Genomic DNA, 23589 nt, shown 5'->3' on the forward strand with positions numbered 1-23589 from the left:
ATCTGGAGATATTCTTTATCTTTCTTATCGTCAAAAAACTCAATAAGAAGACCAAAAAAATGATATAACTTAGTCCCCTGTGCCATAAAGCTCCAAAATACTCACTGCTGCCATAACCATCACTGGCCCACTCTGGTGCAGACAAGGAGGAGGTAGAGCCAAGAGGAGATGGAGGTGTTGTAAGGTCAAGTCCTTCCAACTCACGCACCTAGAGGATTATAAAAATGTCAACATTTAACAACATCTGAACCAAAAGAACAGACCAAAATGCCACAAAAGGTAGCATGTATGGAAGTGTAAGACCACATACTTTGTCAGTGTCCAGGGAGTCGAGCATGGAGAAGTTTTCAGACAACGACACAGAGCCTGGGGATTGGGTACTCTGCGTGGCTGGATCTGGTGTGATGGTCCTGGAGTGCGGAGGCTCCATCATAACCCTGGGAGAGATCTTGACCTGGTGGAGATCCAGGCCTGTGCTGTTCAGAGCGCTGAACTCGGACAGACGAGAGCCGAGAGCCGAGGCGTGGAACCGTTCTATGATTCTGTCTTCAGAGCATTCGAGTCTCCTTAGGACCTCCGGAGAGCTCAGAGAGGCTTCGTCACGAGAGACACTCACAACGTCCTCAAAGGCTCTGTGAGAAATATCTGACGAAGAAAAATCAAAGCTGTCACCGTGAGAACCTATTAATGTGACACCATCTTTAAAACATTCCCTGTGGAGCTGGTTTTCTAAGTGGGTTCCCATTCACTTACTTGTTTTACCCTAATTCTCAAAAGTTGGTGGTAACACTTAAACTTACTTTTATGTCACTGAGGTGCACGTGTTATAAAACTGTATAGTATGTGAAAATATAACAGCAGAATATGCTGTCAGCATCATTAAGTATTCACCCTTCTGTGGGTATCCTTGTTGGTGAGGAAGTGTGTCCTGCTGATGACAATGTTGGCGGAGTTGCTGTAGTTCTCTTTGCCGATAGGCCAGTTCCTCTTCCTGTACAGCTAGATCTTCTTGTAGACCTCGAAGCTCTGCCTTCAGTTGCTGGTTATCAGTCTCCAGGTCGACTAGGGCACGGTCTTTGGTCTTATAGATAGAAATAAGTGACATTAAAATACAGCTTATCCTTAAAACAGTACTGCCATGGATTCAAATCTCACAACAGATCTGTACAGAAAGAGACGGATTAGCTCTCACTATAATTATATCGGATATTCTGTACTCCGTTGTCATTTATTCCCACCTGTCCTTCCTCGTGTAGCTTCTCCGCCCTTTCTGTACTGGTACTCAGGCCCTGTTTCACAGCAGTCAGCTCCGCCTGCAGAGCCTGATGCTCTGCCTTCAGTCTGGCAAGCTCAGCCTCCCTCTGTCTCAAGGCAGCGTCTGCTTTAGCCAGGGTCACCTCAGCATGGGTCTTAGACAAAAGGGAAACATTCCTATTAGCAGCAAAACACTCATAATCATCAAACCTGTCGTTCACCTACCATATTTTAACCTTATTTTGTTCCCAGCTTTCTGTTTTTCCTCGACAAACTACTGTTGACATAACCGATAAACTGCTTTGCGATGTAAAAAGCAACTTAACGAGTACCACATGTACATGCTGGGTTCTAAATCTGATTCATTAATTAACATCTACAAGATGATATACCTCTTTAGCACACTACAACGATAGCTACATTTGCTACAATCAACTATAAACTCATTAAAAACAGATCAGAGTGCAAAGACACGCAGCAGCCAAACAAATGCTTTGCAGCCACCGTGCATTCTTTTTAACAACCACGACTTCTCCTTACCGCATCCTGCCAAGTTTGAATGTAAAGAAATGAAAAATAAAGCTTGCCAGAACTTTAAAAAATACACAACATCTAACAAAGATTTTCCTCCTGCTTCCTCATTTCAATGTCACTTCCTCTGTGTTAGTAAGATTCTGCAGTCTCAGGAGCGACGCTGTAATGTGACGTTTTACGGCAGTTAACTATAACCAGATGTGGACTTGCCTGCAGTCGCTAGCACAGCCGTATGCTACCAAAGAGAGAAAAAAAGTGGCAGCAAGATATTTCCTGTGGACATGGGGCCTGCTGTAGCAGGTTTACCAAATATCTGAATGAGTTTGCAGAGTAAAAGCCAGGCCCCCCTCAGACATGGACCATTGGGACTTGTTTTGGTTACAGATTAAAGGTCCCACAAACATTTTAAGTAATGTATATTCAGAGACATAATTACAGTTAACTGAAAATAAATGTCTGTTTAACGACTGTATTTATAATCCAATTATGTAAACTTTTTTACATCAGCAAAATCTGAAGTAATTCATTCTCAAGCAGTATTTCCTTTATTGTTCCATTGGGAAATGACGAGGTTGCATTCCTGTGTTTGAATTTTTTTCTCCAAGTTTGCATTTTAGATGGTGCTTTTAACACTGGAAACAAAACAGTTTATTTTGTAGCTCACCAGCACTTCCTTTTGAGCCTCTTCTTGACTGGTGTCCTTCTCATCGAGCTGAACTGAAAGGTCCTGGATACAGGCTCTCATTGAAGTCACTTCCTTCCTGAGCCTTTCAATTTCCTCCTGGAGTTGTCCTTCCCTCCTCCTCAGTGCCTCGCGTTCAGCGTAGAGCTCTCCTTTCACAGTCTGCAGGTTTTTTATCTTTGTCCTCTCCTCAGCAACCAGTTCCTCCATGTCTGTCACCTCGGCTCTCGCCTCCTGGACTTGTCTCTCGAAAGTGAGACTGGTCTCCCGAAGGACCTCCATTTCCATTTCCATCTCATGTTCTTTTATTTTTAGAGTCTCGATCTTGGTCACGCTCTCCTGTTCTTTCTCTTGGAGTTCTGTAATCAGAGAACTGAGGTGGGTGTTCTTCTCATGTAGGGCGCTCATCTCTCGGGCTTGAATTGTGTAACTGTCCCTCTCCTCATCAGACAGTTTCCTCTTCTCTGTCTCTTCTTCTTTCTGAGCTTTGACCTCCTCCAGCTCGGCTTCTTTGACGGCGAGGACACCTTGGAGGTCATCTGCCCTCTCCCTCTCAGCTGTCAGCCTCTTTCCAAATTCCTCCCAGTGTCCTCTGTACTCTTCCTCCTGGGTGAGCAGTAATCGCTCCAGTCCTTCTTTCTCTGCCACCGCAGTCTCCATCTGACTCTGGAGGGCCTTGAGACGAGATCGAAGGGAACGGGAGGGGGCGGAATGACTCAGACTGAGCTCATGCTTCAGGCTGTTTGGTCCTCCCCTCCTTGCTTGTTCCTGGATGGTATAGTGAAGAGGTTCGGGGCTGGGAGCTGGCGAGGGATTGATGCTGTCACAATCCTGAGAGTCGCTGACTTCATGCAGGTTGGGGCCTAATGTGGCGAGCTCGGCCTGCAGCGTGCTGATCACCTCGTGAAGGCGCTCCTCTTCTTCCTGTTTGTCCTGGCGCACTCTCATGATTTCGGACTGAAGGTGTTCCACCTGTGAGCGCAGATCCTCAAGCTCAGCCTCCAAAGCCTTTTTGTCAGAAAGATCAGAACAATTAATCAGACAATATTGCATTATTCTCAACTATGGGCCCTTCCACACTGTCTGAATGTATTCTGTGTGTACTTGTGTGTACCTTGTTGTCTTTGGTGTTCTCCAACTCCTGTTCCAGTCTTTGGATCTCAGTGTTGAGGTGGTCAATCTCCTGATTTTTCTCTTGGAGTAATGCTGAGGGGAGGTTCTCTTCCTCTGTGTCCTCCACCTCTCTGTGTTTCTCTTCCTCCTCAGAGAGTATGGTGAGAGCAGACACATCCTCCTGCAAACAGATATGTAAATAGCAATTCATTAATAAGTCATACATTTTAAGTTATATGTTTTTCCTTCTATTTTTTTGATTGACTTATAACGAGAAAAAAATCAACACTAATACCTTTTAAATAGAGCTCATTTGACGAAAATAAAGAAATAGCACTTACCCTTAGTGAGGTAATCTGATTAACATAGGCTGCATTCTGATTGGTCAGCAGCTCCAGCTGTAGTGTGAGGTGTTTTAGTTCAACCTCTTTGATGCTCAAGTCACTCTGCACATTATCCAGCTGGCCAAGCAGGACCTCAACCTAAAAAGACATTACATTAATTGACTACAATCTAACTGTAAGAACAGTTTCTGGACATTTATACCAAAAGGTGGCACTGCTGCCAAATGCATCAATCAACCACCATCACTTATCAGACCAAATCATCAGATGATCAGACCTCTTGCTCTTTGCTCTGTAGGCTCTGCTTTGCAGTGTCCAGGGCGTCGCTAAGCTCCGGGGTTGGGTCCCGTGTGTTGTCATGGTAACAGTGTCTCGTCTCATCCACTTTGGACTGCAGGGCGGAGATCTGAAGTCTGTTTGACAGCTGCTGCTGCTCCAGTGCCTCCTTATCCTGACAAAGGTAAGTACATTCGTGAGAAAAATAATGGCTAGGTGCATAATGGCATTAAGAGTGATTTCAAGTTAAAGTGTTTTCAATTTTCTTACTTGTGTGAGCTCCTGTTCTCTCAACTTTGCTCTGTGGAGTTCTTGTTCCAGTTGACTGATAGATCTATTACCCTCAGCACTGTTAAGCAGCGCTTGCTCTAGCTCTCGGATTCGCCCGGCTAGCTTGTCTATCTCTTCATTACGCTCTGCTATATCGCGCTGGGCTTGCTGATTGACTGCGAGCAAGGAGGCATGATCATCCGCCTTGTCTTTGATGATTGCTTGTAGACTCTCCACCTGCAGAGACAGAGGGTGCAACATTTGGATGACAGGTTTTTCTTACTCTTTTTAAGTAGAAGACAAGGATTTGCGAGGGAAAAACTAAATGATTTGTAGATAAAGAGGCCATTCTGGATCTGTAATCGCTGGTACCAAACATTGAAGTTAAGCCATTCCAGAGAGCGGGGACACGGAGGTGAAAGACAAAGGAAGTGCGAAACAGAAGTAAATGTATATTAGGTAAACGGAAGATGAAATGGGAATTAATGTAAAATTCCTACCAAGCACATACAAGCAGTAAGAATTAATCAGTGGATGATTTCATGGAAATAATGATACACACAACAGTACAAAACACACCATGCATAAGAGTCAGAGGAGCTAAGAGAAGTATGCTACAGTTAGATTTCATACCTGCAGAACCAAGTCCTCAAACTACAGCAATCCGTTCAGCACAGGGATAAACACATGGCAACGGTCAGGCTCATTGGCAAAAAATATATAATGCATTCATCACTTCAACCTCTTTAAACTGCAGTATTATTAGACACTCATCACAAAACACACACACAGCAAATGCAGTGCATTTTTTTGCAAGCATTTTGTAAGTTTTTGTCCAGTTCAGAAATATTACCTTATCAGATCTTACTGTATATACTTGCTTTCAAATAAATGCTCCTCACCCTGTGTCCTTTGTTATCCACGCCGGCTGTCTGTCTGAGTTGGGCCTCCAGGCTTCGGATCTCCTGCTGGAACTCGTCTCGCTCGTGTTCACGCTCCACAGCCTGCTCCTATATGCACAGGAACAAATGATGTGATAGATACATTAAGTTACATTATGCGGCAACATGAGAAAATGCATGTGACACTCTCAAATAACACTGGAAAGAAAGTGACAAAAAAATGCATGATCATAATTGTGAGTGTTTGGACTACGTAATGCAAATGAAAGGGACTAACGAAAGAGCACATTTATGAAGAATTACACTTTGTCAAATAAGAACCTTTTTAAACTTTTAGGTTATCTTAATTTGTAAAATCTCACCTCTATAAACTGTCTGTCATGTTTCAGCTGTTTCTCGAGTGCTTGGACACGCTGGTTGAGATCTTCGGTGTGGGTCTTGTGGTGCTGCTCTGCCTCCAGGCCCTTTGTTTCCTGCTCTTCCAGCTCTCTCTCCAGAGCCCTGAGGCGTAGGGACAGAGAGCTGTGGTCCTTCTCTGCCTGCCGCTGCAAGTCCAGCCTATCCTGGGTTAAACGTTCCGTCTCCGTCAGTAGAGCTAGAAGAATGAAAGAGGAAGGTTAGGATCATTTTTCCGATTTAAATACATGCACAGAGGAATTTTAACAGCGGGCAAGACAGAGTTAAATATTAGACATACTGTGCCTTTCCTCCTCAAAAGGCACAGAATGCATTCATAGCTCTGAACTAGACCAATGTTTAAGAGGTAAAATGACACAGCACTCAAAGAGCCTTTGCTACAAGCTAGTGTTACAGCACTACAGGAACCTCACACAGCACTGCAAATGTATTGCATATTCACCCCCACACCACACACACATACTACACTCTGACCCACAAACCTGCGTCAGGATCTAAATTGAGCCAATGGCCTACGGAGAGGAGACACATCTGAGCACAGACATTATTATAAGTGTGTGGTCAAGTGCACCAAAGAGATCATGTAACATTTCATGCAGAAAGAGACTCAGGATTTCTAGAGCCAGACCGATATAGTGGTCGGCCAATATTGGCCTATCACAGACATTGCAAAAGCGCATATGTGGTGACGAGTCAATATGAAAATTTATTTTTACAGAACATAAAATGCAGAAAATTAGGGTGATTTAGAAATGGTGTGGCTACGTAGTTTGTCCAGCAGAGAGTGGTCAGCAATTGACTGATACTGAATATACAGTCAGTAATGATCTTTATTCAGTAATCTATTTTATTTTTATTTACCGTGTTCATTTCTAGAAATGGTTGACATAAAACATTGTGTATATATATATAATGTGTAATAATGTTAAAGGTTTAATAAAGATACTGGTTTAGGAGAACAGCCTTCAGAGTACGTTAGCAGAGTCATATTCACACAATCCACATAGAAAAGGTCTATTTTCATTCCAGCTCAAAAATTCACCATATAAGCAATCGCTGAAATGTTCCCTCTAAAATTGGTATCGGTCTCAAAAATCTCATATCGGTCAGGTCCTAATGATTTCATGATCGTGTTCTTGCTCTGCTCACCTTTCTCTCGATCCCCCAGCCCTGCAGAGAGATGTTCCTTCTGGCGCAGGAGTAGTGCATGCTCCTCACTGAGCTCCTGATGCTTCACTCTGAGGCCGTTCAGCTCTGCGGTGTGGCCCTGCATCTTGTGCAGCTTCACCTTCAGGTCCTCCAGCTCTTCCACTAGCCTCTCCTCTTGCGTCTCCTTCTGCTGAAGAGTCTCCTCTAGGACCACTTTCTCAGCCACATAGCCCTCCAGAAGCCCTGAAAACAAAGCGATAAAGTAAGCATCAGAAGTAGTTGCGTTATGTTTAAGCCTCAGCGCAAGTGGTGAAATTTGAGCATAGGCAGAGGAGCAAGGCATTGCATCAGTCAGTGGATTAACTGCTGTAACTTGGCAGCATACAAGGAGTCAAGTGAAGCAGAGCCAACAGGGATACAGTGCTCACCCTCTGCCTTGTGGAGTTCCAGCTGGAGTTGACTCTTCAGCTTTGCCTCCTGATCAAGCTGCTCCAATAGGAGCTTGTGCTGCTCAATGAGTTGGGCGGAGTCATCTCTACCCTGAGAAAACTTCTCCTCCAGAGAAAGGTGGACATCATGAGTCTGCTCCAGCTAGAGAAAAGGGGAGAAACCCATGATTATTAGACAGTTAACAATACAATGTATAAAGAAAGTTTTTATTGTGTCGATTGTTGAGACATCAGTAGGTTGATGGATCCTTTACCTGTGTGTTGGCCTGGTTGAGCAGCTCCAGTAGTGTGTCAACAGTGTGACGCAGTCTGCAGCAGGCATTCAGAGCTGCTTCTTCTCCCGCAGGATTGATCTGAGTATCTGAAACCAGCAGGCTCTCACAGAGCAGGTGGGTCAGCTCCATCTCTTCTGAAGACAAGTCTGCAACTGAAATACCTGCGAAAAGAATAAGTCAAAATTAATTGTTGCATTGATGTAAATATTTAGATTGAACATACAAGGGAAGCCCCTTGGTCTCCAAAGATTTGTTGTCTATGTATATCTGAATCTCTAACAAACACGAGACTGAGCCAAAAGAACAACAGTTCGCTGCATCATCAATGCAAAGCATGCCCTACAACTTCAGAATGAATAAAATCCCAACAGACCTGATTCTTGTGCATCTTTGTTCCCCGTTGAGTTCCTCTGTTGGTTCGACTGCTCAGATGTTTTGGCTCTGGCAGTGAGCTTTTGTCCAATCAGATCTTCTGTCGCAATGGTGCTGTGAATCATCTCAATCATCACCTTCCTCAGCTTTTTATTGGCCTGGTGCAGTTTACGTCTGGGAAAACAACAGTGACATCAGACCCACGTACGTTAAAGACTATATGACTATGATGGAAGACTAATTATTTGCTGTACTTAACACACTGGTGTCTTTTTTGTCTAGTTTTCCAATTAGGTAAACAAAAACAAAAAAAGATGTACAGAAACAAAAATACAATTTCAAGGTTAAGAGTAAAATTAACGGGAAATGCCCATTTTATGCCACAAAGTTGACAGTAGAACTTTGTCAGGGCACAAATCTACATTTGAATTGGAGTATTCACCAAACATACAGCTCATTCATGCTCCGAGTTAGGAGGACATGCCAATATCAACTGATGGCTGGTGTTCTCGCACGTTAAAGATATATTACAAAGTATAACACTGACCAAACTTTAACCGCTAAATTCATGAAACAATGCACACAACAAAGAACACACACAGAACACCACTTACCCTTCCTCTTTAGCAGCCTGCAAGTCATCAGTGAGCATCTTCAGAAGGTTGCCTCCCTCCTGACTCTCTCGCTCCCGTCGTTGGAGGAGAGTGTCCAAAGTCTCCATCTCTGAACGCTTCCCTTCCAACTCTCCCTGCAGACAGCCGACCTCTGCTCGCAGCTGGGAAAATGGACAGAGAGCAAGCTTGTTAATTCTACCAACACTTACTAACCTACCAGAGAGGGGATAAACAACAGACTGACACCCAATTATGGAAAAAAATAATCAAATGAACACCTCATAGACATGCTCACTGCCAACAGAAAGCATGTTCTGCATTCAAAAGGAAACCAACACCAGATGCTGATTGTCAGAGAATCTATGCAAGCACAACTTCTGGACTCATTGCTGCACTTTCTCTCAGAAGAATCTTTATCAGCGTTTTCTTCCAGGTCTGTAGTTGATTTGTCACATTTTGTTCCCTCTCTCCTTTCACCACGTCTTCCCCTCTCTTTTTCCCTCTTCCTCCCGCTTCCTGTCTCATGCAGCCACCTGCCTCAACAAAACAATGCTGTTGCCCTGACAACAGCACCCTCCCAACCTCTCTTAAGCGTTTGCCAACCTGAGTGAGTGTGTGGGGGGGTTAATATCTCACCATCAAGAGCCAAGCCAGGAAGGCGCCATGGAAACCAATGTATACACACATTGGCTACATTTACTTTGACTGTGCAAACAAGGTTAATTATGGATTTTAAGGCTGCTACTAACGATTACTTAAGTGTCAGTTAATCTATTATTTTCTTGAAGATTAGTTGTTTGGTCTATGAAATGTGGTATAAAATATGGATCCGTTTTTTTTCCAAAACTCAAGATCCTCAAATGCTTCTTAAATTTGAACAAACTAATCATTGAAGCTCTAATGGATTTAGAGAACTAGTAAAAGTAGAACAAAGGTTTTAGATTGCAGAAATAACATTTATGTATTTATGAAGTGAGTCCCTTTGCAGCCACAAATGAGTTTTGGAAACAGTGACTACCTTGTTTGTTACCACAGAGATAGTAAACGATTAACATAAAAAAGTATGCTTCACATCTCCACAACGACCAACCAACAGAATGAAACGTTGTTCCAATGACAGGCAGAATATAATTGAATAAAACTGAATAGAAAGAGGCTGAAATGTGCATGAACGCATGTTGCTATGAACGCAAATCCACATAAATCTGCCATCAGCTTTCTACTTGCCAAAGCTGCAATAGACATTTTTTACATTAATCTGCCAACTGTCTTTAATTAATCTTCCATTCTACAAAAATGTCAAATACATATCCTGAGACCCAAGGTAACGTCTTCAAAATGTTTTTTTTTTCTGACCAGCGGTTCAAAAACACAAGATATTCAGTTTACTATCACATACAATAACGAAGTGCAGCAAAACTCCACAATTAACAAGATTAGTACAGATTAGTGTAGTGATGCATTTTAACAAGACGTTATCCCATGCAAGGAAAATATAGTGTATGGATGCCATGCCTGAGCAGCAATATGCTCTCCTCACTCTTAATTCCTGTTCTATTTTGGATTTAAAGTTTCTAAGTCACTATAACTTCTTATTCGTTTCATTGATTTCATCCTTTGAGCCTCAACACCCATGATCCCGCACAAGCCTGTCTCGCCTGGTCCCAAGTAAAGTGAAGCTACAGGTGTCACAGTCGAGATTTAATTTGCACTAAGAACATGAAGTAAAACATGTTAAAACACAAGACTAGGTAGAGATTTTGTATGAGTGTCCAGTACCTGGGCCACAACAGCATCTAGCTGCTGCAGTTGGACAGTGAGCTGGCTCATTTTGTCAGTGTAGCTCTGCTCCTTCTCCTCCTGTTCAGATGTGAAGCTCCGTTTCAGGTCCTCCAGCTCAGCCTCCTTCTGCTCTTCAAACTCCGTCTTCAAGCAAAGCAGTGACGTTGGTACATCAACAAAAAGATGCAGATCATCTTAAAAAGCTGCAGTATAGTGCAGGTTGATTCGTTCCTCAGCTAAAGAGATCTCCAGCCATGTCTTTCCTGGTTTATAGCCCACTACTGATTTGCACATTTAAAAAACCTTAAAACCTTCTGCATCAAAGGATAAAAAGCTTAGAGCCATCCCATTTAGCCACTGTTCAGATGTCAGCAACACAAACAAACCCACAGCCCAACACACATTCAGAGAGCAGAGAAAACAGACGGACAAGAACATTTCTACATATATGATGACGGTGGGATTATGTGAAAACTAGGTTCGAATAAAGCTCCAGTGGGACAGAGTCCAACAGGAAGAGCTATCCCACGGAATGAACTGGTGCAGCTGGAGCTTAGAAAGGGCAATGCCACAACAAACACAAGCTCTCAATAATCCAGAGATATTACATAATGATGTTTCAAACAGGCACTCAGAGTCTAATACACAACCTAAAAAAAAAAAGGGAATTATCATATTTTTCACATAAAATGGATGATTAAATGCAAGCAACATGGCTTAAATGTGTTAAAATATTAAACCTCTTAGGCAAAATGATTCTTCATTGCTATCCACACTTCCGTCATCACTCCAAAAGAAATCTCCTTTTCTTACCTTCACTTGATTAATCCGGTCTTGCAATCTCTCCTCTGATTGGACTTTGAGGAGCTCCACCTCTTCAGTGAAGTGCTGACGTTGCCTTGATGACTCCTCTTCAAGCTCCCTGCGACATGCCTCCAATTCCCGTGCAGAGGCACCCCTCAACTCCTACAGCGGATGCAGGCCATGAGTTTGTTTACTACCACGACATGCACTTTGGATTTTTTCTGAAAAGCACTTCAAATCTGAGCATTTGACCAAATAAATATGCTGTGCCTCAGCCTCTGCACACAAATACCCCATTATAAAGGATGAAGAATAATTCTGTGTAATCCCTTCTCGAATGGGCTGCAAGAGCCATAGAGAGAAGAACTCTAATGATATCCATTAAGAACAACTCGCCAGGCAGAGCACTGCAAGTCTAGTGCTATAAAAGACACACACACAGACACACACAAAAAGGTAGCGTGTTGCTCACTCATGCTTGACACACACCTGTAGCTGGAGCTGGTGCTGTGCGATGAGTTGCTCTTTCTCAGCAGTGCAGGCATGTGAAAGCTCCTGAAGAGCAGTGCTGTGTTGTTGCTCGAGTTCTAAAACCTAAGAAAGCGCAAGTGATGCAAAGGTAAATCAAATCTTGCTGACCATTAATACAACATAGAGAGAGTGTATTGCAGCAGCATTTTAAAGTTTTTTTTGCCCAAAACTCTTATCAAAACAAAGAAAAAGTGATGAAATTATATAGTAAGCAAATTGCAATGTAGTTAAGCTAACAGGTTACCTCTAAGATTCACTTTCAAAAGCATAATGTAGTAAGTACCTGCTTCTTAAGGGTCTCCAGAGCGTTGCAGTGTTCAGTATCTAAGGCCTCTTTTTGAGCAGCCAGCTCAGTCTGTAAGAACAAATTGTGAAATAAAAGTTGTCAATTACCTATAAAGTATTTGTGCTTATTGACTGAAATTTTGTGTAAACCACATTCTGACCAGAGGTAGACGATCTGCATTCATGTCTCACCTTGTGAACGTGGCTGAGCTCTGCTGCCATGGCACTAAACTTCTCTATGTGCACCTGAGCCAGCTCTTTCCTCAGTTCCTCCCTGATGGACAGCTGCTCTGCGGCATGGCGCTCCATTATCTGCTTGTTTTGTGACTTTTGGAGATTCAGGTCTTGGCGACGTATTTCTTCAAGTTGCACCATTTCATCACGCAGTGTCTGAGATACAAAAAAAGACAATAGCATTCAAAAGCACTTAGAAACCTAAACAACTGTAGTTGTGCACTTGCTAACAAAAGGCTTAACATTATGTTTTACTTATTATGAATTCTGTGTTCTTACTTGCACTTCCTTCAGGTATGTGGCCTCCAAAGTGTCCATATTACCCAGCATCCTCTTTTCCAGTTCATCCCTCTCTTCCTGGTGTTTGCGAGTCAACTCTGCTTCCAAAGCCTCCAGCTGAGCCTGACTGGTCTCCTGAAAAACGACCTCCAGACTTTCAAGGTCTGCCTTTCGTTTGGAATCGAGAGCTGCTTCCAAGGCGACGAGCTCAGCTTTGTGTTTGGATTCAAGTTCAACGGTTGTAGCTGCAAACTGATCTCTGTGACTGGCACTGAGTGAATCTTGTTGTGCTTTGTGTTTGGCATCGAGTGTGTCCTTCTCTTGGGAGTGTTTGTTCAGCAGTGTTGCTCTCTCATGTTCCAGCTCAGTTTGATGTTTTCTCTCTAGCTCTGCCAGAGAGATTTCAGATTTTTTGATCAAGCTCTTCTCCAACGCTGCTTTTTCCTCTTGAAACCTGAACAAAAAATACCACAAATTGTTCAAAACAAAAGCATCTTTAGGATTCTTAAAGATTTTATTGGAGATGGTTTCATTATGATTTTAAGAAAAATGCACCAGTTCCCAGTGACTTGCTGCATAGCATTCAGTTTGAGGACCATAATAGCAGCACTGTGGCTGAAATGTTTACACAATAAATGTCACAACAACCTTTAAAGGGGACTGTTCATTTTTCTATAGTTTATCATTACATACACTCCTGAAATGATAATTATTAAAATAAAATAATAGTTGGCATAAATACATTAAATAAATGCAGCGATACAAACGTGACTCATGCATTGACCTCCAGCTACAGTCAACACTTAAAAGTATACTTGTGTCATTGCAGTATGAGCACCAGCAGAGGTCTGCCGAAATTGCTCCAAGCTCTGCAGCCACCGAGAGGAGCCAAATACCATTCATCTGCACAAACTGCTATCACACAGAGCTGAATTTAAATCAGCAATATATCTATTTTAGGATCTTTAGCGCCAAAAGAGCTCACCTCTCCTGAGCTTGGCGTAGCCGCTCCTCACCCTGCTCCCGGAGGAGAGCAGTGAGCTCCTTTATTTCTGTTGCCATGCAGCTCTTTTCCCTTTGCAGCTCGCCATCATACTGGGCCTCCAGTCTCTGCCGTACAATTAGGACCTGTGGACCTAAAAGACAAAACGACAAAAAGAGACAAACATTTTAGAAGCTGATGGACAACCACTACTTAAATGTATTCCATTTCCAAATTGTCTGATCGAACTAAAATCTATAATAAACTGCCTACTGAAAACCCATTTGGGTTTCAAAAACTCTCTTACTGTCATCGTTTTCCAGCGCAGCCTGTAGAGATTTTAACTTCTCCTTCTCCTCATGAAGTGCTTTTTCAAGGCGTGTACTCTCCTTCTCCATCTCTCTGTGAAGGTCTGACCTCAGGGCAGAGAGCTCAGATTCATGCTTCTCTTGGAGCTCTTCTCTCAACCTCTTCATCTCCTCCTGCACATCCTCCCTCTCCTGCTTCAGAGCTTCCTCGAGATGAACGAGCTCCCCAGCAAACTCCTGTTTCAGCTGTAGGAGTTGCCAGGAACATAAACATAAGTAAAAAAAGGTTTGAAATTCAAAATTGTGTCATAAAAGATGCATTTCTGTATAACTTTCAGTATGTCTGTACAACATTTCTTGTATACGAGTATGTACCTTTTGTGTGTTCCTTTGCAGCTCTGCATCGTGTTGATTACTTAAAGCAGCCAGTCTGTTCTCCAGTGTGTGGATGATCGTCATCCTTGTCTGCAGCGCCTCAGTGTGACTCCACATCCGCTGTTCAACCTCAACCTATTTAAAGAAATAATCACCACAAAAAATCATTGTATGCCTCATAAAGCCAGAGTCATTTGTTGTAAAGATTATTTAATACTTTTTTTCTCACCTCAACCTGCCGTGCTGCCTCCAAGCGAACACTGGTGAGCTCTGCAACAAAGACATTTGAGGAGTCGTTATTTGACTTTACTTCTCAGTACCATTTCTGTGTTTCATAACGTGTGCGTGCGTGAAAAGTACCTTGTAAGTGACGGTCAGAAAGTTTGGCTCTGAGTTGCTCCAGCTCCAGGGCATGACGAGTCTTCTTCTCCTGCAGCTCTTCATAGTAGTGGTCAGTAATATCTGAGCGCACCTAATGAACAATTAATTATATAAAAACAAGCAAATGAGAGAGTAAATGGGCCAGTGTACTGCCACAGAACAAATGCAACACTATGAATGCCTTCAAGGAGATACCGTCTGCAAATGTGGGCCGTTTCCCCCATATTCAAACAATATTAAAAACTATTACAGTCGCATTTTAACTTCCCCTTCAAGTGGCAAAGGTACCATGTGGCAAGAGCCTCCGTTACTTTAGCTTCTTATTCAGTGGAAATAAAGGCATGAAGATTTAAGGACTAGGTTTGTGTCCAACCTGTTGCAATTCTTCATTAAAGGAAAGAGCCATAGAAGATTGTAGACTGGCAAGCTCCATTGTGTGTTTCTCCTCCAGCTGCAGACACAAGCTGTCAAGCCCTTCCTGGATGAGAAATAACATGCCGCATAAGACACCTTGTGATCAAGTTAACAAAACAAATGCAGCTGAAATATGCATAAAAATGAAGTCCACTACCCTGTGAAGCCTAAAATTATATTGAGATTTTTTCAAAGTGCTCAATAGCACACATTTATCCAGTAACATAAGGTCTTCAAAATGTCTTATACAGTTAATTTCCACATATTGTATGTACACACCTTGTGTTTCTCCTGTTTGAGGCCGGAATCAGAAAGCACATGATCTTTCTCCTCATCAGTCTGTGATATGAAACTGAAACACAGACCAATGACCATATTAAAATAATTGTATCCAAGTGTAGTGCGTTTATCTGGTCTTACATATTGACCTCTTGGCATACCTATCATCTGCCGTTTTAAGCAGAGATTCCTCCAAGGCACTTTCCACCAGCCTCAGCTGGAGCAGAGCAATTTCCTCTCTGTAGCTCTCCTCTGTTGCCCGCAATCGCTGCTCAAAGTACCTAAAGGAGGATGAAGGTAGAGCATGAGTAATGGTAGGAAGAAGACAACTGACAGATAACTGACAACCTTGACTGTGGCTAAATTAAGCCATGGTGTGCAAACCATGTCAAACAACCACAGCTTTGATATGAGTTTTTATTCTTAACATCACATTTCAAACCTGGACAAACAACAGAGGCAAAGACTATTCTGGGAATAAATGAATCAAGTCTGTGTGTGCCCGTCTGTGCTCTCATACCTCCTCAGGCTTTCCAGCTCAGCCTCATTCTGTTCTTTGATTTCCTGTTTTTGTTCATTAAACTCTGTCTTCAGGCGCTCAATGTCATCAACACGAGATGAGCGAGCGAGCAGCTGCTCCTTCAGCTCTGTGAGAAAATAACGTAGACAACCAAGACAGAAAAAGATAAGAGCACAGTAGGTGGAATGACACGCATGCAGTGTGTAATATCACATCAGACAATAGCCAACATGTTTTCCACACCGGCAGTTTTGAATATCTTAACTTAGCAATAACATAAATGCAGGAGATGGAGATGCATAATTGTCGAGCAGCTGTCAAACAGGCGCATCAATCTTACCTCCTAATTCTTGCCGACTGGTCCTCATACTCTCCAGCTGGGTCCACAGCTGACCTACTTCTTGTTCTGAGCTCTGTTTTAGCGAGGTCTTCTCCTCCTGTAGGCGCAAAACCTGGTTCACAGAGAGGAATCATTGTTTTGTTTTTTTCAGTATTGTGTATTTTGATTTAAAGTGTCAAGAGGCTTGTATCATGTAATAGATGTTCACTTAAGGAGTGAAATGAGAACTAAATGACAACTTAACTACATGCTTATGTGTTTGAGTGAATTCACCTCCTGCTGCAGTTGCTTTTCCTTCTCCTCTAGGTGGAGTGCTTGCTGCTCATTATCCTGCAGCACTGCCTGATGACTAGAAACCAACTGCTCCAGAGAACCTTAGTCATATTCACAACAGAATGAGTGACACAATAACAACTTATATGACGTAGAGCGCAAAATACATGGAATGACACGCATAGTGTAAACTCGGTAGAAGGATCAAACTCACTGGCAGCGGCATCTCTGTCAGCCCAGGCTTGTGCCAGCTCCTCCTCCAGTTTCAGTTTCTGCTCCTCACTGGAGGTCTGGATTTCCCGGAGCCTGGTCAATGACTCTTGCAGCTCTGACTGGGTCTGGGATAGAGCTGCCCGGGCTTCAGCTAGAGCTTTGGTGGTCTGGGAGAGAGAGGCTTGTGTGCCGGCGAGGTCTGTCTGAGTGGCAGTAAGGCTGTTCTGGGTCTCTGAGAGAGATGTTTGGAGGTGTGACTGGGCACTCTTTGCATCCTTATCCCACTGTGATTTTAGAGCCTGAGAAAAAGAGAACACAAAAATAAACTTCATTATGTAATCAAAATATGGCATATCAATGAAATGGCACTGTGGATATACTTTGCAAATCACAGAATTGTAGTGATAAACATAACACTTATAAAAACAATTTCTATGAAGCTCGACCTGTATCTCTTTGGTCTGCTCTTCCTTCGTGGCAGCTCTTTCCTGAACAGCACAAGTCTCCCACTGCTGCTTCAACTCATCTGAACACACACACACAAAACAAATGAAATGCTTTACTCGCGTCAAATAATGGTTACATCTGTCACTGCGCTCTACTTTGTCCTGAATATGCTTCCAAAGAACCCACACCCATAAACCACATTTTGAGTGCACCTACGGGCAAACATGAAACAGAACACTGACTGAACAATTGAAAAAGCACTCTAGCCTGCACTCACTTATGTCCTGTCGGTGCAGCTCTCGCAGTCTCTCTTGCTGCTCCTGGTTCTGCCGTATGATCTTGTCCAGTTCTAACTGATGCTGGGCATGCAGGAGTGCCTTTTCCTGGGCAAACGTCTCCCTGAGGGACGCCTGGACCTTCATGAGAACAGACTCCTGCTCTAGCTGAGACATGTGGACGTTGGTCAGGCTCAGACGTAAGGATTCAAGCTCGCAGGTCTTTTGGACCTAAAGGAAACAAAAAGCATAAGGTAGGATTTTGTCTGAGAAACTCTTTCTTGTAGTGGCTGCGTATCGGTTTGCAACTGACAACATTACCTTGACTATGACATGGTAATGTACGGGAGGAAAATAACTAGCCAGAAAGAAGTGGTATTTCTCAGGATGATGTGGCTGAAGATATTTCACTGTACCCATGTGCGTACTATAGTATACCTGTGCCTGCTGCAGCTCAGCCTGGTGGGCAGCCTCCATGCTCTCCCTCAGCTCCAAGGACAGCTCTGTCCTCAGGCGACTAAGCTCCTCATTGTGTTTGGCGGTCAACTCTGAAACCATCCTCTCATGCTCACGTTCAGTTACCTGGGGTAGACAAGAGAATGGGAGAAGCTGAACGATAATATACAAAATTACATCAGAATGTACCGAAGTGAGTCTTTCTGAGAGTGAAGTTAATTCTCTGGAGTATTCAGACTTATTCATTCTGATACCTGTTTGATTAGGCCGATCTGTCTCTTTTGTCCTTCCTCCATAATGGCCTGCTGCTTTAGAAGTTCTGACTCCAGTTGAGTGTTCGATTCAGAAATCTAACAATTTATAGAGAAACACACCAAGGAAATTACAAGACTAGATGACACTGGATCAAAGCTTAGCATCGTTAAAGCGGCACAATACTCTCATTTTTCTTTTTACGTTGATAAAAAATGTTGACAAATAATCTGAAACTGTATCAAATTTCTGAGACAATAAATAGCTCGGGAGAAAATACTAAAAATAGTTAAAAAAAAATTCTTTCAATGTCAAATGTGGGTTTCAGCAACATGCAATATAATATGACATACTGAAAAGCAATAAATACATAATACACAAATAAATAACTAAAGTGAGGCAATCAAAGAGTGGCATGAGAAGCAAATATGGGAGTTTTCAATCAAAAATATTTACATAAAACTTTTAACTTTGCAACAAACACCATCATAAATCTGTTAAAATGAATGGCATTGGATGTTTGTCATCTGTAAATCCCACCTCTTGTTGATGTTTCTCCATCAGGTCTTTTATCTCCTGTTGGTGAGATGTCTTGAGACTTTCGGTAGCCTCCTCCACAGCCACGAGCTGCTTCTCCAGGAGAGCCTTCACCTCGTCCTCCCTCGCCCTCCTCTGCTCCTCCAGGTGATGCCTCACATCAAGGAACTCTTTCTCCTTCTCCTGTCTCTCTTCCTCCCATTTCTCCTTTTCTTCAGCCAACTTTAAAAATGATTTTGTACATCATGTTAATCTCTGGACAGCATTCTTTCTAACGGAGCACGATAAATCCACATCATATATCTCACCTCAACATCTTTGGCTTTTAGCAGATTCTCAAACTGTTCCAGTTCCTCCTCTAAGACCTGTTCCATTTTCCTAATCCGGTCCTCCATCTCCTCTTCTTTTCTCCTGTGCTCCTCTCTCTCCTGTGCTGCCTGGACTTGGGCCTCCTCCAGGTTGGCAAGGTTTTGTTTCAAACAGAAGATCTGAGACTCCAGTTCATTCTTCTCTTTTTCAGCGCTGCCCAGACAACTTCGGCTATTCTCCAGCTCTTCCCGCAACGTTTCCACTTCTGCTCGCACGTTTACAACCTGTGCACGAGTAGCTTCGAGTTCCTTAAATGTTTTGTCCAGCTCTGTAGTCCTTTCACCGAGTAGGGCTTCTGTGGTCTTGTGAGTTGTTTTTGTCTCCTCTAGCTCTAACATGAGAAATTCACATTGAGCCTTGGGAAAAGAAAGAAAGGGAAATTATTTTAGCTTTTTTTTTCGCATTATGCTAATTTTTCATACCAGTTTATTGTCTCCTCCATTTGAAACTTTTATAAAAAAAAACATATTACTGCAGCTGTATAGCATTTATTTTCAACCATCTAAATCGAGTTGAGGAAAAAAACTGTGTGCAGAGACTACTATGTTTCCATTCTTATTCAGATGTTAACACAAACCCACTTATCATACTGGTGTACCTGTAGTGCTTGCAGCTGGTTGTCATGTCTGAGCTCTGGGCTCTGTTTGGCAGAGATTGTCGGCTGCTTTATCTCCTGCAGAGACAACAGCAGCAGCTCCTGCTGTTTTTGATGAGACAGGAGTGCAGCCTCCTTCTCCTGCTTATTTTTTAGCTCCCCTACCAGTTTCTCTCTATCCTCTGATGGAGAGGTAACAGCAGCTTCCTTTCCCGTCAGCATTACTGCATTCTGTTTTTCTCTTTCTTCCATTAAGGCACCGAGTTTGTTCTTTAGGTTGTCTTGTTCATGGGCTTTCAAGTTCATTTCCTCCTCAACATGTCTCCTCTTCTCCTTCTCCTCTTCAAGTTCCCACAGAGCCTGCTTGAGGTCTTCTGTTACTTGGCCCCACCTAAACATACAAAGATAGTTTAAAAAGTTTACCGAGAGAGTTTAAATCGTAGAAGAGCTTTGAGCAACCAATAAAAACATAGGACCACTTTGCATACCATAATACACCATTTATATATATTTTTAGACCTAGTGGATGAGTTCACGTAAATTCACTTTTATTATTTATTTATCATCGATTTTAAGATAACTTTTAAGTGGTGGCAACGTACTTTGAATGGCAAACATGAAAGTGGCACTTGGTGGATAGAAGAAAAATATTATAAGAAAAATTTATCCTATAAAAAAATACAAAGACATTTACTGGGGGGACAAAATTCAACCACATGCCCCAGTTAACTTAATTACCTGCTCCTGGCCTCCTCCAATTCTTCAGCACTGTTGATGACTTCCTCCCTTAACAGATTTAACTCCCTGTCTTTGAGAGCCAGCTCCTCGCAGAGCTCCCCACACTGTTGATTCAGCAATTCTTTTCCAAGATCAGTCTCCTCAAATTGCTGCTCGGACAATTTACTCATCTCCAGCTCGCCAGAAGCGGAGTTGTGAAGCCACAGAGATGGAGACTGGGGGTGGAAATGATCAGCCACAGGGATGCCAGGGGAGCGCTGTGGGGTGGAGGCGTTGTGGTTGTTTTCTTCGGGGAAACGGTTTGAAATTGACAATAGAGGCTCATCTCCCAACACTTCACTGTTGAGCTCAAAACTGTGAAGAGAGGCACAGAGACAAATCAGGGGGTTTAGCCTATAACACAGAAACACGCACAGATAGCATTAACAATTTATCTAACCTGTAGTCTGCAGAGATTTCCAGCTGACTGCAGTGTTCAAAGCTTTCATTGACCACTGAAGATTGTGAGTGTGCAAAAGGAGCTGAAGACAGGTAGCGCTCCATCAGAACATCCCCAGGTGTTAATACATTCATGCTGTCATCATCAGGTCCGCTTTCCAGATTGGCCTCATCTATACTAACCTTTTCATCACTGCTAAAACCAGCTTTTGCTTGGTTCTGCCGATTCTTAGAAGCTTTGAGCCCTATGACCTCCTCCTCCCTCTCCTCCAACAGCTGCCTGACTCTCTCCAACTCCTGCCTGTGCTCCTCTTTGAGCCTCTGCATCTCCTCCTCCTGTCTCTGAAGACGAAGAGCAGAGCTGGCCACCTCTTCACTAAACCTGCTCTCTGCATTTTCTTCCTCCCTTAGCCTTTTCCTCAGCTCCACCACTTCTCTGTTCAGCTTCTCCTTCTCCTCCTTGTACTGCTGCATCTCAAGGCACTGAGTCTGGACTAAACTTAACCGGGACTGGAGGTCTTGCAGCTGTGCCTCCCTTTCTTGCCGTTCCTCTTCTCTGCATTTCTTCTCCTTCTCCAGTAAAGAAAGCACATGTTGATGTTTCTTCATCTCCTCTGCTAGTTCAGCACATATGCGCTGGCTGTTCTCCCTTTCTCCCTCCAGCTCTGCCCTCAGCTTGTGCAGTACAGTGTCTGTCGCACCGTCCGTGCCAGTGCTGAAGCTAGGACCTGCACTCCACAATTTCCATGACGGTGCCTCCTCATGAAGGAGGTCTGCCTCTTGGGAGCTAGGGCCATGCTGATGGTCCTGCTGATGCTGTTGTCGAGTGTTGAAGACTTCAGTCCCTGACTGACCTTTGATGCGCAGAAACTCTACACTGGTCTGTGTGAAATACAATTCAGAGAAGTGTTAGCAAGTTCAGTTGCTGTGCATATGAATAGTGAAGTTTAGATTTTTAGGCAACAATAATCCTTTAGTGCTGCCACAGATTAAACTTTGAGTGGCACTTACCTGCTGGAGCTGTCTCTGTAGTGCCTGAATCTGCCCAGCAAGTGACTGTGCTTCCAGCTGCACCTGGTCTCTGCTGGCCTGGGCCTCCTGCAGGTTAGCGCTGAGCTTCGCAATAATCTCGTTGCGCTTCTCCACAGCCTGCTGTAGCTGCTGCAAGTGTAATATATGTAGAGGTCAGACATACACATGATCATAAAATGAAATAAGAATATACTAATTTCCTTGATGAAAAAACGACCAGACAGAAAACTATTTCCCTACAATATCAGACGACATTATATCAAAAAGAACAATGTAAAACACTATAATCAAGACAATTTGAGGCAACTGGAAAACTTATTCCTCTCCACACAGACATGAACATGCTCATAGATGAACCAAGCTGTACTTTCAGATCAGTGCAGCCAAGCAGAATAGCAGGCAGTTACATTCCCTGTGGCTTGCTGATGACACAGAACACAAATACGCACACCCTCTTTATCATACACAAATTACTCCATATCGCCAAACAAATGTAAACAGCATGTAAACAGGAACACTGATCTATAGAACAGTTTCGGAGAACAGTGAATTCCAAGCCTCAAATTATGCCACGTATGCCTTCATAACACTAAACCAATCTTCCATAAAGCCAAACCTAACTACTTAGAAGACATAAAAGTAGTCAGATGCTTCAACATGCTAAAAGAAAGCAAGATATCTACTCTAAATGTCATCAATGACTGACACACACACACCTTGAGCTGCTCTTTGCCAGTGAGTGCAACTAATTCCTCTTCTCTCAAATCTTCCACAGGGGACAGGCTTTGCTCCAGGGCAGGGGGCTGATCCTTCTGTAGTTGGCCCTGCTGAACCTCTGGTTTCTCTGGCTTCTGTGGTTCCTTAAGAATGAGAGAGTCTTAGTATTAAGTCTATTTTTCGTCATTGTAATCCATGTGTGCTCTATAATGCTGTGGGTGAACTTTCCTTTTAAAAAAAAACAAACAAAAAAAAAAAAACGCAGTAAATAGTGCCACACTTAATCCATGACAAGGTTGCCATGACAACATGCCCCAGAGGCAATGTAATGGTTAGTGACCCATTTCTCTAATGTATGTTTACTGACAGGGGGGCACAGGCCACTTGTTAAAGCATACAGTGAGCAAATCAAATTACTCGGAAACAGTCCTGAGTGATTTGTGTGATGAAAATGATCGGCTGTTTGAATTCAATCAATAGTCTTATGGTACACACAAATCACATTTCTTCAGTCCCCTCTGTAACTCCATTAATGAAACATGACTGCTAATCTCTATGTAAATAGCAGTATACCTCATGGTTGGTCTTCTTGTTCGGGTCTGTGTCAATGGCCGAAGAGAGTCCTGCTTCTACAGGGCGGCCTTGCGTCGCTCCGTCATTCTGCGAGTCAGTCTGGCCCTTCCTCTTCTGCGTCTTTTTCGGCGCCCCCGCACCGTTGCCTTTCGCCCGCTTCTGTCGGAAGCTAGCAAGCTGCGCAGGAAGGACAGCGAGAGGTAGATGGACACATAGGTCAGGACCACTGAGCACCACCACACTATTAGCATGGTGAAGCTCAGGGGTCAAGAGTAAAAAAGAACTGGAGTCCAGGTTTACGTCATCAGTTGAAAAATGAAAAAAGTTATGAAAGCATCATTCTGAAATGATGAAAAAATTACGTGAAGTAGAAATGCATATGAGTAAAAGTTGTTGATAGTCCCTCGCTGAAGAAAAGAATAGATTGGCTACCCTTATTTTGATGAGTCAGAGTTGTGCAGCAAAAAAAAAAAAAAAACAGTGCCCAATGAAGCAAGAAGAAATCCCAA

General features: G+C 43.0%; 1 protein-coding gene across 1 annotated transcript in view; it reads right to left on the reverse strand.

The window, feature by feature from the left end:
• pcnt (pericentrin) overlaps window positions 1-23589 on the reverse strand; it is a 34832-nt gene that overhangs the window by 7804 nt on the left and 3439 nt on the right. The window contains exons 3-49 of the mRNA XM_083924414.1: window positions 23081-23257; window positions 22507-22650; window positions 21770-21919; window positions 20760-21640; window positions 20321-20674; window positions 19586-19973; window positions 18927-19343; window positions 18622-18840; window positions 18084-18179; window positions 17812-17955; window positions 17376-17604; window positions 17098-17177; window positions 16653-16950; window positions 16439-16539; window positions 16166-16277; window positions 15826-15952; window positions 15467-15586; window positions 15306-15378; window positions 14986-15090; window positions 14592-14703; window positions 14461-14501; window positions 14232-14366; window positions 13856-14102; window positions 13552-13702; window positions 12567-13020; window positions 12246-12443; window positions 12052-12123; window positions 11727-11831; window positions 11247-11399; window positions 10431-10577; window positions 8652-8812; window positions 8039-8211; window positions 7645-7826; window positions 7370-7532; window positions 6942-7184; window positions 6275-6304; window positions 5738-5970; window positions 5376-5483; window positions 4474-4710; window positions 4205-4378; window positions 3925-4065; window positions 3585-3764; window positions 2453-3478; window positions 1239-1409; window positions 892-1081; window positions 311-645; window positions 106-208 (exon numbers count right to left, since the gene is read on the reverse strand). Coding sequence (XP_083780540.1) covers window positions 106-208; window positions 311-645; window positions 892-1081; window positions 1239-1409; window positions 2453-3478; window positions 3585-3764; window positions 3925-4065; window positions 4205-4378; window positions 4474-4710; window positions 5376-5483; window positions 5738-5970; window positions 6275-6304; window positions 6942-7184; window positions 7370-7532; window positions 7645-7826; window positions 8039-8211; window positions 8652-8812; window positions 10431-10577; window positions 11247-11399; window positions 11727-11831; window positions 12052-12123; window positions 12246-12443; window positions 12567-13020; window positions 13552-13702; window positions 13856-14102; window positions 14232-14366; window positions 14461-14501; window positions 14592-14703; window positions 14986-15090; window positions 15306-15378; window positions 15467-15586; window positions 15826-15952; window positions 16166-16277; window positions 16439-16539; window positions 16653-16950; window positions 17098-17177; window positions 17376-17604; window positions 17812-17955; window positions 18084-18179; window positions 18622-18840; window positions 18927-19343; window positions 19586-19973; window positions 20321-20674; window positions 20760-21640; window positions 21770-21919; window positions 22507-22650; window positions 23081-23257 — 9880 coding nt within the window. The remainder of the gene's footprint in view (window positions 1-105; window positions 209-310; window positions 646-891; window positions 1082-1238; window positions 1410-2452; window positions 3479-3584; window positions 3765-3924; window positions 4066-4204; window positions 4379-4473; window positions 4711-5375; window positions 5484-5737; window positions 5971-6274; window positions 6305-6941; window positions 7185-7369; window positions 7533-7644; window positions 7827-8038; window positions 8212-8651; window positions 8813-10430; window positions 10578-11246; window positions 11400-11726; window positions 11832-12051; window positions 12124-12245; window positions 12444-12566; window positions 13021-13551; window positions 13703-13855; window positions 14103-14231; window positions 14367-14460; window positions 14502-14591; window positions 14704-14985; window positions 15091-15305; window positions 15379-15466; window positions 15587-15825; window positions 15953-16165; window positions 16278-16438; window positions 16540-16652; window positions 16951-17097; window positions 17178-17375; window positions 17605-17811; window positions 17956-18083; window positions 18180-18621; window positions 18841-18926; window positions 19344-19585; window positions 19974-20320; window positions 20675-20759; window positions 21641-21769; window positions 21920-22506; window positions 22651-23080; window positions 23258-23589) is intronic.

The sequence above is a fragment of the Echiichthys vipera genome (assembly GCF_963691815.1).
Source record: "Echiichthys vipera genome assembly, chromosome: 12".
Classification (NCBI taxonomy): Eukaryota; Metazoa; Chordata; class Actinopteri; order Perciformes; family Trachinidae; genus Echiichthys; species Echiichthys vipera.